This window comes from Dromiciops gliroides, chromosome 2, assembly GCF_019393635.1.
Source record: "Dromiciops gliroides isolate mDroGli1 chromosome 2, mDroGli1.pri, whole genome shotgun sequence".
Taxonomy (NCBI): domain Eukaryota; kingdom Metazoa; phylum Chordata; class Mammalia; order Microbiotheria; family Microbiotheriidae; genus Dromiciops; species Dromiciops gliroides.
This window is the reverse complement of record NC_057862.1, coordinates 392,837,040-392,850,509: the sequence shown is the minus strand read 5'-3', so window position 1 is coordinate 392,850,509 and position 13,470 is coordinate 392,837,040. Positions and strand designations below refer to the sequence as shown.

The 13,470-nt window shown below is 47.6% G+C and overlaps 2 protein-coding genes across 4 annotated transcripts in view; both read right to left on the bottom strand.

The window, feature by feature from the left end:
- Window positions 1-77: 77 nt before the first annotated feature.
- TOR2A (torsin family 2 member A) lies at window positions 78-7,373 on the bottom strand. Its single transcript, XM_043986634.1, has 5 exons — window positions 6,982-7,373; window positions 3,579-3,844; window positions 2,290-2,465; window positions 1,466-1,593; window positions 78-1,120 (listed from the first exon to the last, which is right to left on the bottom strand). The coding sequence occupies exons 1-5, from the start codon at window positions 7,124-7,126 to the stop codon at window positions 870-872; spliced, it is 966 nt and encodes a 321-aa protein (XP_043842569.1). The 5' UTR covers window positions 7,127-7,373; the 3' UTR covers window positions 78-869.
- A 4,760-nt stretch (window positions 7,374-12,133) lies between these two features.
- Window positions 12,134-13,470, bottom strand: part of SH2D3C (SH2 domain containing 3C) — a 31,570-nt gene continuing 30,233 nt past the window's right edge. For all 3 annotated transcript variants that reach the window (XM_043990092.1, XM_043990093.1, XM_043990094.1), the window contains one exon: window positions 12,134-12,968. In XM_043990092.1, the coding sequence (XP_043846027.1) occupies window positions 12,793-12,968 (176 nt within the window). In that variant the 3' untranslated portion in view covers window positions 12,134-12,792. The remainder of the gene's footprint in view (window positions 12,969-13,470) is intronic.

The following is a 13,470-nucleotide window of genomic DNA, read 5'->3' as shown; positions in this document are numbered from 1 at the left end:
GTCCCTGCCCCGGCCTCCTTTCTAGATAGAGGCAAGGATTCTCCAGCCACAGCAATAAATGCCTAGTCACATTTTCCTTGGTCCATTAAATAGATTTATTTTGTATCCTCCCCCCTTTTCTTGATTACAAAATTTAAAACATTAAAAGCAGGCTCTGTTAGAGAACAGAGTTTGCTAGACTGAGGCAGCCTCAGAATCTCTATCTTTGTGCCTGCTGGGGTGGGAAGATGGTTGGGTCTTATGAAGTTCCCTGGCTTCCTGGTGTTCCCCCAGTCAATGGGGAGACTAGAATGGGAGAAGGTGGGAAGAGGGGTATGTGTGTCTGTCTAAGAAGGGGAAGTTGAGACTTGGAGAGGAGCACATGAGCCTGGCAGGGGGTCCCGCAGGCCTCTGTAAGGGTGGAGGAGATGACTGACAGATGTGGTCCCTGAGTCACTAAATCATAGCATCAATTGAAATAAGGCTCAGAACTGGGTTGGGAGAAAGGGAATTGGACTTGGCTCAGATGAAGCTGTAGTTTGGCCAGGAGCTTTGGGCACAAGGTGGGGTGGGGGTGGGGGGGAGGTGGAGTTTGGGGAGGGGCAGGAGGGCCAGCAAGGCCACGATGTCCTCAAACCAGCAGAGCAACATCCAAATATTCCCCTGCCCCAAACCTCTGCCACCATCAGTCAGGAAGGTACCCAAAGTGGCAGAAACTAGAACTGCCTGTCTGCCCTTAGCCCTCTGCTCCTCAGGCTTCCAGGTCTGCCCTGTTTACCCTCTCCGGAAGGCCTGGGGCAAAGGCCATTGTGCCAGCAGCAAGTCGGGACCAAAGCTCCCAGGCACAGTCCCTTGATAATCACGAGCAGGTCAGCAGGGGCAGAGCCCACTCAAAGGAAGAAGGTGATTCGGGAAGCAACAGTCTTGCATCCGTTGGAAGAAAAAAGTCGTTCCTCTTCAGGGAAAAAGGTAGTGCCATCCAGTACAGCCCGGACCACTTCCTCCTCCTGCTGCTGGGCCAAGCCCAGCTGGGCCAGTTCGTTGGTCACACAGTGCCGCACATGGTGACGCTGGAGGGGCAGGAAGGGGACCAGCAAGTCCAAGAGCTGGTCTTCTACAATTCCCGACTGCCAGAAACCATCTGAGGGTGAGGGAGAAGCAGGAAGAGGACGGCTCAGGAGGCAAGCCACCTGCTGAGAGCACAGGCCTACTATACCCCATTGGAAGGAACCCCAGGGACTGAACAGAGTCATCTGCTCTCACTTTGAGCTAAAGTTAATGGAGGGCTGAGCTGGGCCACTTCAGGGAGGGGGGTGGCTTTAGGTCATGAATCCCCCTTCCTACAACCCCTCAATGATACAAGAGGGAGAGAGGGGACAAGGAAGATCTGAGGCATGAGTGGCTAGAACTGTTCCAGTTCTAAACTCTCCCATTCTGGATAGGGCCTCAGAAGTGGGGTGAGTGGATGGATAGACAAAGGACTCACGCTGGGGGTTGTTCACGATGGCCTTGGAGATGGCAGGTTCTAGATCCTGAAGCTGGAGCTCCTCTCGGTCTTTGCGGGCATGCCAGGCATCCAGTGCTAGCTGATTGATTTGCTCCCCGCCAGCATTGCTGGAATGCCAAAGCAAGGAGGGCAAGCCATAGATCAGATGGGTGGGAGAGTGAGGTGTGACTCTCATCTAACAGTGTATGGACACAACCCAGGACTAGGAGGCAGGACATGTAGGTCTGAAACCTAGCACTTCCTCAGACTCACTGAAACATTACAGGGAAGCATCTTCTCATCTTTGGGCTTCTCATGTGTCTGGATGGTCCTTTAGAGCTAGGTACATTTTTACTCCTTGGCTCATTTGATCCTCACAACCTTTCGATGCAGGGGAAGGGGAGGGGGGTATGAGTACCATTTTACAGGTGACAAACTGAGGCCATTAGAGGTGGAAGGAAATAGCCAAAGTTTTAATTTCATTGCAGACTTGGTACTAGAACCCAGGTCTTCAATGTTGCCTTCTATAAAAGGGGATTCTTACCTGCTCCCTTATTTTCCAATATCATGAGGATGAAACACATTAGGCTAATATGGTGCTTGGAGATCTTCAGAATTCACTGTGAATAATGATGTGTCTATAACCAGTGTTTGAAGGCCCTGAGGATGTCCCCTACCACTTTTATTGGGCTCATGTAATTGGTTGTGAGGGGAAGTCCTCATTCAGACCGGTGGGATGTTTATTCTCTTTGTTGACCAGCACTGACAGCTGAGAGAACAGACTCCAACCCTTCCAGCCCCACCCCAAGAAGTCCTTTCCCTACCTGAGGAAGATGAAGATGGCTTTTCGGTAGTTGGTACCATAGACTACCCATGAGGGTCCCAGGAAGGGACGGAGCACTCCTAACAGCCCTGGGTGCATCTTGTCCACCTCATCAAAGAGGAAGAGGGAACGGCCACAAGCTGTGAGGTTCCCCAAGATCCACTGCTTCAGGTCACTCTGGAGGAGGAACACAAGTGGGCAAGATGAGGTAGCATGGAGACCGGGATGAGAAAAGGTTAAAGCTGGGGAAGTGGGAAAGGGGTGAGAAAAAGCCGAAGAGAGGTGACCCTTCAGTCCATCCAGTGTAAGACAGAAACATGCCCTAACCTCAAAGGACAGAAACTCCCCAGGGCAGGAAGCTCAGATCCACCAAGGGAGAGCTGCCCTCACTCTCATGGATCCTTTTCAATGATTTCCCTGGGCTGGTGGCAGGGTTGTGTTGACTCACACTTTTCCAACAATTTACAACCCCTTACCATTCTTTTTTTATTTTTGGCGGGGAGGTGCAGGGCAATGAGGATTAAGTGACTTGCCCAGGGTCATACTAGTGTCAAGTGTCTGAGGTCAAATTTGAACTCAGGTCCTCCTGAATCCAAGGCCAGTGCTTTATCTACTGTGCCACCTAGCTGCCCCCTTACCATTCTTTATAGTGATTTTTACTTCTCAAAACATACATCCTCTCAGTTGACTCTGGACAAATGGGCAGGCCTTATTCTCTCCATTTTATAAATGGTGAAACTGAGACTTGTCCAGGGTCACCTGGCCACATGAACAAGACAGCTGGCCAGGGTTACCAGTGCAGGCCCTGCTTAAGAGAAAAACCTAAAGCTCAAATCCCTGTCCTTGAACTCACAGGCACTGTGCTCTGGAGGGACAGGCCACAGATGAGATCATAGCTTTAGAGCAAGAAGGGAGTTCATAGGTCAGAGAGAGTCCAACCTTCTCTATATAAGGAAGCTGATGACTAAGAAAGGTGAGTTGCCCAAAGTCACACACTGACCAGGATGGGATTCAAACCCAGGTCCTCTGACTCCAAATTTTGTTTTTTCCATTTTACTACTGTCCTACTCAACACCAAGCCCCTGGGAATGTTTAATAAGTATTCAAAAACATCAGTCAAATGCCCATGATTCACCCTGGAGAAGGAGACCTGACTTCTCCCTAGTCTTACCAAACCCCTAGCCTGCTCTGTGGTCTTGAGCCAGCTGATTTCCCATTCTGTGCTTTGGGCTTTCTCTCTGAGAAGGCACTGCCCCCGGCAGTTGGTACCTGGAAAGAGGAAGGGCTTACCTGGTAGCGCTCCAACTGGTCTGCGTGGGGGAAGTGGATGACAGGAGAAAAGTGATGCACGTGGGGACTGGCCATCCCGCCCCGGAACAGGTACTGGACCAGCATGGAGCTGACGTAGGATTTGCCTGTGCCAGTCCAGCCGTGGAAGGACATCACTAGGGGCTTGGCTGGTGCAGGATTCTCTACAAAAGCCTTCAGTCCCTTCATCACCAGTTGTTTTACCAGATGCTGCCCGGCCAAGTGCTGGGCCAAATCACACTCTAGGCCTGGAGAAGAGGAAGAAGCAGCTCCAGACAGGCTGGCAGGGAAACACTTGGTCCCCATGGGGGTCTCTGGTTAAGGGAGGCATCTCAGTCCCAGAAAGGAGACCTAATGACCCTGGGCTTCTCCATCCTAACCAGGAACCCTTGTCTCACTGGCTGCTCCAGCTACATCAAAACAAAGCCCCTTAGACAATACATCTCAGCCTCCCTGAACTTGTGGTCAGTTAGTACCCACTGTCCCCCAAATCTTCAGCTAAGCCCAAACCTCCTATTTTGTACTTGATTATTTGCTATTTGGACCCAAGCATAAGACTTTACATGTTCTGTGTAAAATCTCATTTCGTTCGTCTTAGCCCATGCTCCCTCCCTGCTGAGAGAGAGCTTTTTAGATCTCGATTCTCTCATCCAACATGTTAGCTATCCCTCTCAACTTCATGTTATACACAAATTTGATTGCTGTCTATTTTGGCTTATGAGTCACTGATGAGCATGTTGAAGAAAACAGAGCCTTGCATGGGTCATTAGCTACTAGGTTGTCATCAACCAGTTAGGTGGCATGTTTTCTCTATAACTGGCCTTAAATTCAAATGTTTTATTAACCACCTTCACAGTGCCTTGTTCTTGGAGGCTTAATATTTCCATCCAAACTCAAAGATCCTCTTCCCTCAAAGCCTCCTGCCAGAAACTCACAGATTAACTTCCCCTACTAGGGATTCTCAACACCAATTAGAGAGGGGGACTAGAGAGTTCCCCTGATTTCTGACTCAGTCCCAATTTCCCAATCAACCCTAGATCTGAAGAAATCACATTTATGTAGTGCTTTAAAATTTGCAAAACACTTTACATGATCTCTTTTGATCCTTATAACAACCCTTTAAGATAGATGCTACCGAGGGCAGCTAGGTGGCAGAGTGAATAAAGCACCAGCCCTGGATTCAGGAGGACCTGAGTTCAAATCCAGCCCCAGACACTTGACACTTACTAGCTGTGTGACCCTGGGCAAGTCACTTAACCTTCATTGCCCCGCCAAAACAAACAAAACAAAGCAAACAACGACGACAACAAAAGATAGATGCTACTGTTATCCATGGTTTGGGGCTGGGGGGATGTGGTGAGAGGGTCTGAATCTATGATTCCATCAGTGTAGGAGCTAATCAGTGAGAAAACTCCTGCCAACACAGATCAGCAACTGCTCTACAACTTGTCATAGAGAGTTTTCAGAGGCACTGTAAAAATCTGCATTTTATAATGAGAAAACAAATTCAGAGAGGTTACATGACTTGCCCAGGGTTATATAGCTAGTGTAGAAGCATGATGAGAACTCAAGGCCTCCCTGACAAGAATCCCAGGCTCTCTATCCATTGTAATATGTTTCAGTTGTTTTTTTCAGTCTCATCTGACTCTTTGTAACCCCATTTGGGGTTTTCTTGCAAAGATAGTGAAGCAATTTGACATTTCCTTCTCCAGCTCATTTTACTGATGAGGAAACTGAGGAAAACAGGGTTAAGTGACTTGCCAAGGGTCATACAGCTAGTGTCTGAGGTTGGATTTGAACACCCAGGGAGGATGCACTATCCACTGCCCCCTCTGGTGGATGCCCCATGATACATTGTCTCATTACAATTCTTGGTTAACTACATCCCCACTCCCAGGAACCTTATAGCCCCATCCCCTCCTCACCTCCTTCTAGTCCTCTGTATGTCCAGCCCCATTTCCATCTCCTACTCTCCCTATCTGTTTCCATTGTGCTGGCTCCTGAGGCCTCCAATTCCCAATTCAGGCCCCAGTTGTGCTCTTCACTTCAGCCCTCCAATCACTCCCTCCAGTATTCAAGCCCCTCCCTTTTCCAGTCCAAGCATCTATTTCACCAGTTTTAACCCTAATACCAACCAATCCAATGTAATCCAATAAGCATTAACCCACAACCTACTATATGCAAGACACTACTAGGAAGGAAGCTGGGGAGCAAGAAACAGTGTCTGCCCTCAAGGAGGTCACATTCTACTTGGGGGAGAGGGAGTAAAACATAAACAGATATATATGCAGGATAATTTGAGGAGGGAGTGTTCCAACAATTATGGGGATTTGGAAAGGCACATGAAATGGTGCAGGGGCTGGACCATGAAGAAAGCTAGGGATCATGGCTAGTAGGGTACCAGGATTCTAGCTGTGGAGGTGAGAAAATGCATCAGTTTGAAGGCCAGTTTGTCTGTAATTTAAAGTGCATCAGGGGACAGTAACATGCAATAAACTTGGAAAGGTGGCCTTTCCAGGCTAAGCACTTTAAATGCCACGCTATGGGGTTGGTATTTTTTACTAGACAAGAGGGAGCCCCTGGAACTTCCTGAACAGGATAGTAACACAGCTCACCTTGCGCTTTACAGATTACTCAGGCAGCTATGTGGAGAAGGGATGGAGAGGGATGGAGTGAATGCCTACAAGCTGGGAAGCCAATTAGGAGGCTGGTGGAATAGCCTGGACTAGAGGTGAAGGGGGCCTGAATTAAAGTGCTAGTGACCAGGTGAGCAGAAAGAGATGGATGCAAGAGACGCAGAGGCAGTCACCAAAACTCCTTTAACTGATGGTAATGGGAGAGGAGGAGAAGCCTGTCTCTCCCTCTGGCCTCAGACTTATGGTCTACCCTTGCTGTAGAGTTACCCCGACCTCTTCAGGGGCCCCACAGCATTTAGAATCAGAAAGAACCCTAGAGATGATCGGTTCCAATGGACACTGAGGCTGAGAGGGGATGTGAATTGCCCAAAGTTAGACAGGACATCTTTAGCCAAACCAGAATTAGAATCCACGTCCGGTGACTCCAAGTCCAGTCTCTTTTCTAACCCTGATCCCAGATCAAGTCTCCAGCCTCTTGCTCTTGGCTAACCCTCTTTCCTTGAGCCCCCAGTCCCAGTCCCTGGCCCTTGGGTCCCGCCGAGCTCCTAAGTTCCCAAGCCCCGGGTGCCTGGTCCCAGTTCGGTCTCAGCAACACTGGGCCCGGAAGTCCCAGCCCCCGATAATCAGCTCCTGCCCCTGCCCCGCTGAGCCGGACCCCACGCCCCCAGCTCCGCAGCCGCGGCCTGGACCCCCGCCGCCAACCCCGAAGGCCCGGCCCCGCAGCCCTGAGCCTCCCGCCTCGCGCTTACCCCGGAGATCGGGTCGGAAGTCACACTCGCAGAAGGCGCCGAAACCGCATCTCAGCGAGCCCAGGTTCCAGGCGGCAGACACCAGCCCCAGCAGCCCGAGGAACCAGAGCAGCCGGGCCCAGGCCGGGCCGAATCCTGCCGCCATCCCCGACAAGCAGCAGCTCGAGCCCGGGCCGCAGCCGCTCCGACCCAACTCCGGCCACCAACGACCCAGACCTCCCCGCCTGCCGTCTCGTTCGTGGACCACAATTCCCAGCGTGCACCGCGGGGAGGGACGGGGCAGGGCTGCTAGTTCACCTGAGTTCAGGCTCTGGCCCGCCCCCTGCTCCCTTTTCCCTAGGGGTAGGACAAAAACCAGGGCTCACCGCTGGAAGAGAGTCCTAGGGCGAATGTGGGGATTAGGGATCGTCTGAGCGCCACATGAGAAACCAGCTACAGAGAAGGCCAGGCCGACTCTATTAGGTGTCTGGGATGCCTCGGTTGGGCAAGCAAAGACTGGAAACGGCCACCAGAGGGAGCTGTTTTACTGCTCAATCTGCCAAAACCCCCAGGGCGCCCCAACACGCTCTGTCTCCCGTCCCCCGCCCCCTTCTGCTCCCTACCTCATAGACTGGGCTAAACTCTCCGTAAGAGTCAGAAGTGTGAATGGCAGCCAAAACCCTAATAGTATCTTGGTGTGCATTAGGAGAAGCCGCTGGTTGGCACAGAGGATAAGGGCACCCATCGTGGAGGCAAGAAGACCTGATTCAAATCCTGCCTCAGATGCTTCCAGGGCGAGTCATTTCACTTCAACCTGTCTCGGTTTTCGCAAATGTAAAATGGGCATAACAGTAGCACTTACTTCCAAGGGTTATTGTGAGGATCAAATGAGTTACTTAATATGTGTATAGTTGCTTTAAAAACCAGAAAGAAAGAATTAAAATAGCTTGGAGACACGGTCAGGATCACACAAAACATAGGAGCTGCCACGTAAAGGAATAGAGGGCTTGGAATATGATATTCTGGGAGGCAAAGGATCTAGGATTACAAACAAGAATAATTTACCCAAACAAAACAGTATAATCCTTGGGGGGAGGTGGATGTTTAATGAAATAGCATACTTTTAAGCATTCCCGATGAAAAGAACACAGTTAAATAGAAAATCTGACCTTCTTTCACAAAACTCAAGAGAAATATAAAAAGATAAAAGAAAAAAAGAGAGAAACCATAAGGGACGAAATAGGGTTAAACTGTTTACATTCCTCTTTGGAAAGTTGATACATGTAACTCCTAAGAACTTTATAATGTTTAGGGTAATGGGAAGGAGGGGCATGGGTGTGAGTTGATTATCTTGGGATGATTTAAAAAAGTGCTTGTTCCCTTCCCCTTACCTCCACTCCTCCCCAACATCTGGAGAACTGTAATTTTGTTCAGTTCTGGAGACCAAAATTTGAGAAAGGCAGTGATAAACTGGAGAGCATCTAGTGTTCAGAAGAGGGTAATCCTGATAGTGAAGAGCCTTGAATCAATTCCATGATGATTGGTTGAAAGCACTAGTGTTCCAGCCTCAGACACTTGACACTTACTAGCTGTGTGACCCTGAGCAAGTCACTTAACCTTCATTGCCCCACAAAACAAAACACACAAAAAAATGCTAGGGTTTAACCTAGTTAAGTGAAGTTTGGTGGGGAATGAGGTGCCAACTGTGTTTAAATACTTGAAAGGCCATGTAGAAGAGGGATAAGATTTGTTCTGTTGGGACCCAAAGGACAGAGCCAAAAGCAATCCTTAGAAGTGGTGAAGAAGTTAATTAATTAATTAATTAATTTTTTTGCAGGGCAATGAGGGTTAAGTGACTTGCCCAGGGTCACACAGCTAGTAAGTGTCAAGTGTCTGAGGCAGGATTTGAACTCAGGTACTCCTGAATCTAGGGCTGGTGCTTTATCCACTAGTTAATTTATTTTTTCCAATTTTTAAACATTTTTATTTAAAGTTTAGAATTCTAAATTCTATCTATCCCTCCATCTCCCTGAGATGGTATAGGTTATGCATGTGCAATTATGTAAAACATTTCCATGTTAGTCATTTTGTACAAGATGAATAAAAAAATGAAAGTGAAAAATAACATGTTTCAGTCTGTATTCAATCAATATCAGTTCTTTCTCTGGAGATGGACAGTATGCTTCCTCAATAGTCCTTTGAGAATAGTCAAGTCATTCACAGTTCTTCATCAAACAATATTGCTGTCTCTGTAAAGTTCTCTTGGTTCTGCTCACTTCACTATGTCATTTCATACATGTCTTTCCAGGCCTTTCTGAAGTCATCCTGTTTGTCATTTCTTATCACACAATAATATTCCATCACTATTGTGAGATTTAAAATTGGATACAAGAGCATTAAACTCCCCTTTAACCTTTCCCTTATATATCTCCCAGACCTCTGAGCTTTAGTTAGAGCTTTTATTGTTTGGGAATTAATTAGCCAACAAAACAAGGTGATGTTGATTAGAGGGATAGGAAAGTAGAAATACAAATAAATAGTCTTAGATCTAAGCTTAGTCTATATTCCGTATAGAACTCACCAAAAACCCAAGGCCACCTCTGAGGCTGAGAACCAAGTCAAGCACGTGCTGTTATGGAGGACCAGGCCGCTCACCAAGGACCTGAGTCAGCATCTCTGTGTGCCAAGCAAGCCAGTCGAGTGAGAGAGCGAAAAAGCAACCAACTTCCGTTCTCTCCTTGCCTTTAAGCTCGCACCCGGAAGTGGAGTGCTTAGCAGACGCACGGGCGGTTCATCACGGTCTCCTCCCTGAAAGGGTGGTCCTTCAAAAACTGGTATCTTTCAGTTATCCTAACCAACTGTTAAAAGCTTTCACTTTTTACCACACTATCATATACCACAGTTTGTTTAGCCATTCTGTAATTGATGGGCATTCCTTTGGTTTCCAATTCTTAGCCACCACAAAAAAGAGTTACTAGAGGGGCAACTAGGTGGCACAGTGAATATAGCACCGGCCCTGGATTCAGGAGGACCTGAGTTCAAATTTGGTCTCAGACACTTGACACTAGCTGTGTGACCCTGGACAAGTCACTTAACCCTCATTGCCCCACAAAAAAAAAAGTTACTATAAATATTTTTGTACAAATAAGTCCTTTTCCCCTTTTTGGATGTCTTTGGGATTCAGACCAGTAGCGGTATTGCTAGGTCAAAGGATATACACAGTTTTATAGCCCTTTGGACATGGTTCTTTTCTGTTTTCTTTTTTTGGTTAAGCAATTGGGGTTAAGTGACTTGCCTAGGGTCACACAGCTAGTAAGTGTTAAGTGTCTGAGGCCAGATTTGAACTCAGGTCCTCCTGACTCCAGGGCCAGTGTTCTATCCACTGTGCCACCTAGCTGCCCCGGGCATAGTTCTGAATTGTTCTCCAGAATGGTTGGATCAGTTCACAACTCTACCTACAATTGATTAATGTCACATTTTCCCCACATCCCCTCCAACATCCAACATTTTCCCTTTTTTGTCTTATTAGCTACTATGATAAGTGTGAGGTGGTACCTCAGAGTTGTTTTAATTTGCATTTCTCTGATCAATAGTGATTCAAGGTTACCTTGTATCTGCTTTGTATGTGTCTTATATGTACTGATAGATCTGTGTTGTTTCTTCCCATTAGAATGTAAGTTCCTTGAGATCAGGGGCTAATATCACTTCTATGTCTTTATTCCCAGAACAAACAGTGGTGCCCAGCTTCACGTTTGTGGACTGTGGGTTGTTTGACTGGTTTCCTCACTGACGATTATATTAGGTGATCTCACTCTAATGAGTGGATGGTATTAGGTGATCTCCAAAGTGACTTTTACCCTCTTCATTTTCCCCATTTTTCTTTTTCCTCTGCTTAGGCCTTAGGCCCACCAATGGGCCCCCCATGGGTGTTTTGGATGATGACTCCTGTTTCAGAACCTGAGCAGCCATCATCTTCCCTCCCAAGGCCCTCAGGACCTAGTACAATGAAACACAACATATGTTGCCCTGAGAGGACCAGAAAAGTGATTCAAGCTGATACTTGGCCAGAATGAAATTTTTTTCTTTCTCTCTCTCTTTTTTTCCTTCCTTCCTTCTTTTCTTCCTTCCTTCCTTCCTTCCTTCCTTTCTTTCTTTCTTTCTTTCTTTCTTTCTTTCTTTCTTTCTTTCTTTCTTTCTTTCTTTCTTTCTTTCCAGGGCAATAAGGATTAAGTGACTTGCCCAGGGTCACACAGCCAGTAAGTGTCAAGTTGTCTGAGGCTGGATTTGAACTCAGGTCCTCCTAAATCCAGGGCCTGTGCTTTATTCACTGTGCCACCTAGATGCCCCCAGAATGAAATTTCAATGAGAAAATGTGGAGTAACTAATAAAGAGAAAGCAGGCCCAAAGCATCATGATGTCCTAAAAAAAAAAAAAGCACTGAGTTCAGGGACAGAAAACCTGGCTTTGAATCCCAGTTCTACTACTTACTGCCTGTGTGACTTTGGACAGATCATTTCCCTTCCTTTGGGTCTCAGTTTCCCCATCAGCAAATGGGATTGGATTAGGTGGTCTCCTACTACAGGAGACGGTCATCTTGAAAGGCTTCTTTCAGCTCTAAATTCTCGAGCTTTGCCTGGTACCTTTTGTTGATTTTAGGATCATAGAAGCACAGATCAGAGGTGAAAGGGACCTTAGAGGCTGTCTAGTTGAACCCCTTCATTTTGCAGATGGGGAAACTGAGGCCCGGAGGGGTTATAATTTTCCCACGGTTGAGAAGGTAGCAAGGGCTGAGGGGAGATGTGTAATAAATTCCCTGACTTCAAATCCAATGTGTTTTCTGCTGCACCATGTATTTCTCCCAACTTGTAAAACAGGAGCATTACAACATCTTCCTTTGGAGATCAAAATCACTTCCACCCTTTCCCAGGGCCTTCTTGGCCCTGGGCCCAAGGAATGATTGGACCCAAGACCAAATCGATAATCAGGAGGCACTTAATGCACCTGAACCAAATGGATTTGGAGGAGTGGATGAGCAGAAGGAACCTCTCAGGTACCAGCAGACCCCACTGCCCGAGGGGTTCCAAGTTAGAGGAGGCTGAGTTTCTTGACCCGAATCCAAAGAGAGTAACTTCCCTTCTCCCAGCCCTTTCCCCAGCCCCCAAGGAAAGGTGAGGAAGATCCAGAAAGGTTTATTGTATGAAAGAAAGAACACAACATCTGTACATCTATTTACAGAATAAACTGAACTTATTTACAGCAAAATTGAGTCTCTTCCCAGGAGAGGAAGAAGGGAGGGAGGGAAATGGAGCTCCAGAGACAGGAATCAAAGGGACTCCAATTGAAGTATAAGGGGACCAGGGAGTGGGGAAGAAGGGAGGGAAGGAGTGAAAGGGAGGAGTTCTGGGGCCTTCCTCTCAGGTGGCCCACTGAAGGTGGAAGGGGAAAAAGGCAAGAAGGCTGGGAACAATGTCGAGGACCATCACAAGTGCTCAGGGAAGCTGCGAAAGACACCAGAGGAGAGGCTTAGGAGGTATTCCTTGAACAGTGTCGGTCAGGGGTACCAGGGAGGGGACGAGGGCTGAGGTGGGGGACTGTGCAGGGCACTACCTGGCCCTTTCCAAGTCCCAAAGGCTCTGACAACCCCATGTCCCTCAGATGGCTGCCTCCAGTGTGTATTTGGACAGTCTGGCTGCTTTGTGTATTGCAAGGGTTTGATTTGTGTCCAGCCCCAGGCCTGCAGGGGTTACCCATCGCTCTCCGCCTGCCCTTCCCCCAGATGCTGCCCGCAGCATGAGGGTGGGGAGTGTTGGGGCGATGGAGAGCCAGAGAAGGCTACAGCTCACTGGAACGGATGGCGGGCTCCAGCTTGTGGGAGAGGGCGGTGAGGACCTTAGCAAACTTCTCATAACGAAGGGCCTGGCTACTGGCCGCCCCCTGGCTGCCCCAAAGCAGGCGCATCTGGAATTCAGTGCTGAACACTTCCAGCAGCTCTGGGAGGGCTTGGAATCCTGAGGGGAGAAAAACTAGGTGAAGTCCAGCCCCCAGCACCTCCTCCCCTCCCCAAACCCGGAGCTAGGACTCACAGTCAGGCAGCCTGGGCTCCCTTAGCTAAATCTCATTCATCGCTCAGGGGCCAGCCCAAGTTTTCCTTCTGCCACAAAGCCTCCTCTGGCCATTCTAGCACCCAGAGACCTCTCCCACCTCTGAATACCTAGATCTCTCTCTCTGTACTCTTCACTTGGCCCCGCACTTGTATCATTGTCTTTGAAAAAAATGAATGAAAAAGCACTTATTAATTAAGCACCATACTATGTGCAAAGCACTAGGGATTATGTTTATTTATTTATTTATTTATTTATTTATTTATTTATTTATTTATTTATTTATTTATTTATTTATTTATTTATTTATTTATTTATTTATCTATCTATCTATCTATCTATCTATCTATCTATTTATTTATTTATTTATTTATTTATTTATTTATTTGTGAGGCAACTGGGGTTAAGT

What these genes read in the sequence shown, in the direction of transcription:
- TOR2A (XM_043986634.1), bottom strand. Translation starts at nt 7,126, where the DNA reads ATGGCGGCAGGATTCGGCCCGGCCTGGGCCCGGCTGCTCTGGTTCCTC. An exon ending in CTTCCGACCCGATCTCCGGG is followed by an intron (nt 3,845 to 6,981) that starts GTAAGCGCGAGG and finishes CCTCTTCTCCAG; the next exon opens with GCCTAGAGTGTGATTTGGCC. An exon ending in GCCATCTTCATCTTCCTCAG is followed by an intron (nt 1,594 to 2,289) that starts GTAGGGAAAGGA and finishes TTGGCATTCCAG; the next exon opens with CAATGCTGGCGGGGAGCAAA.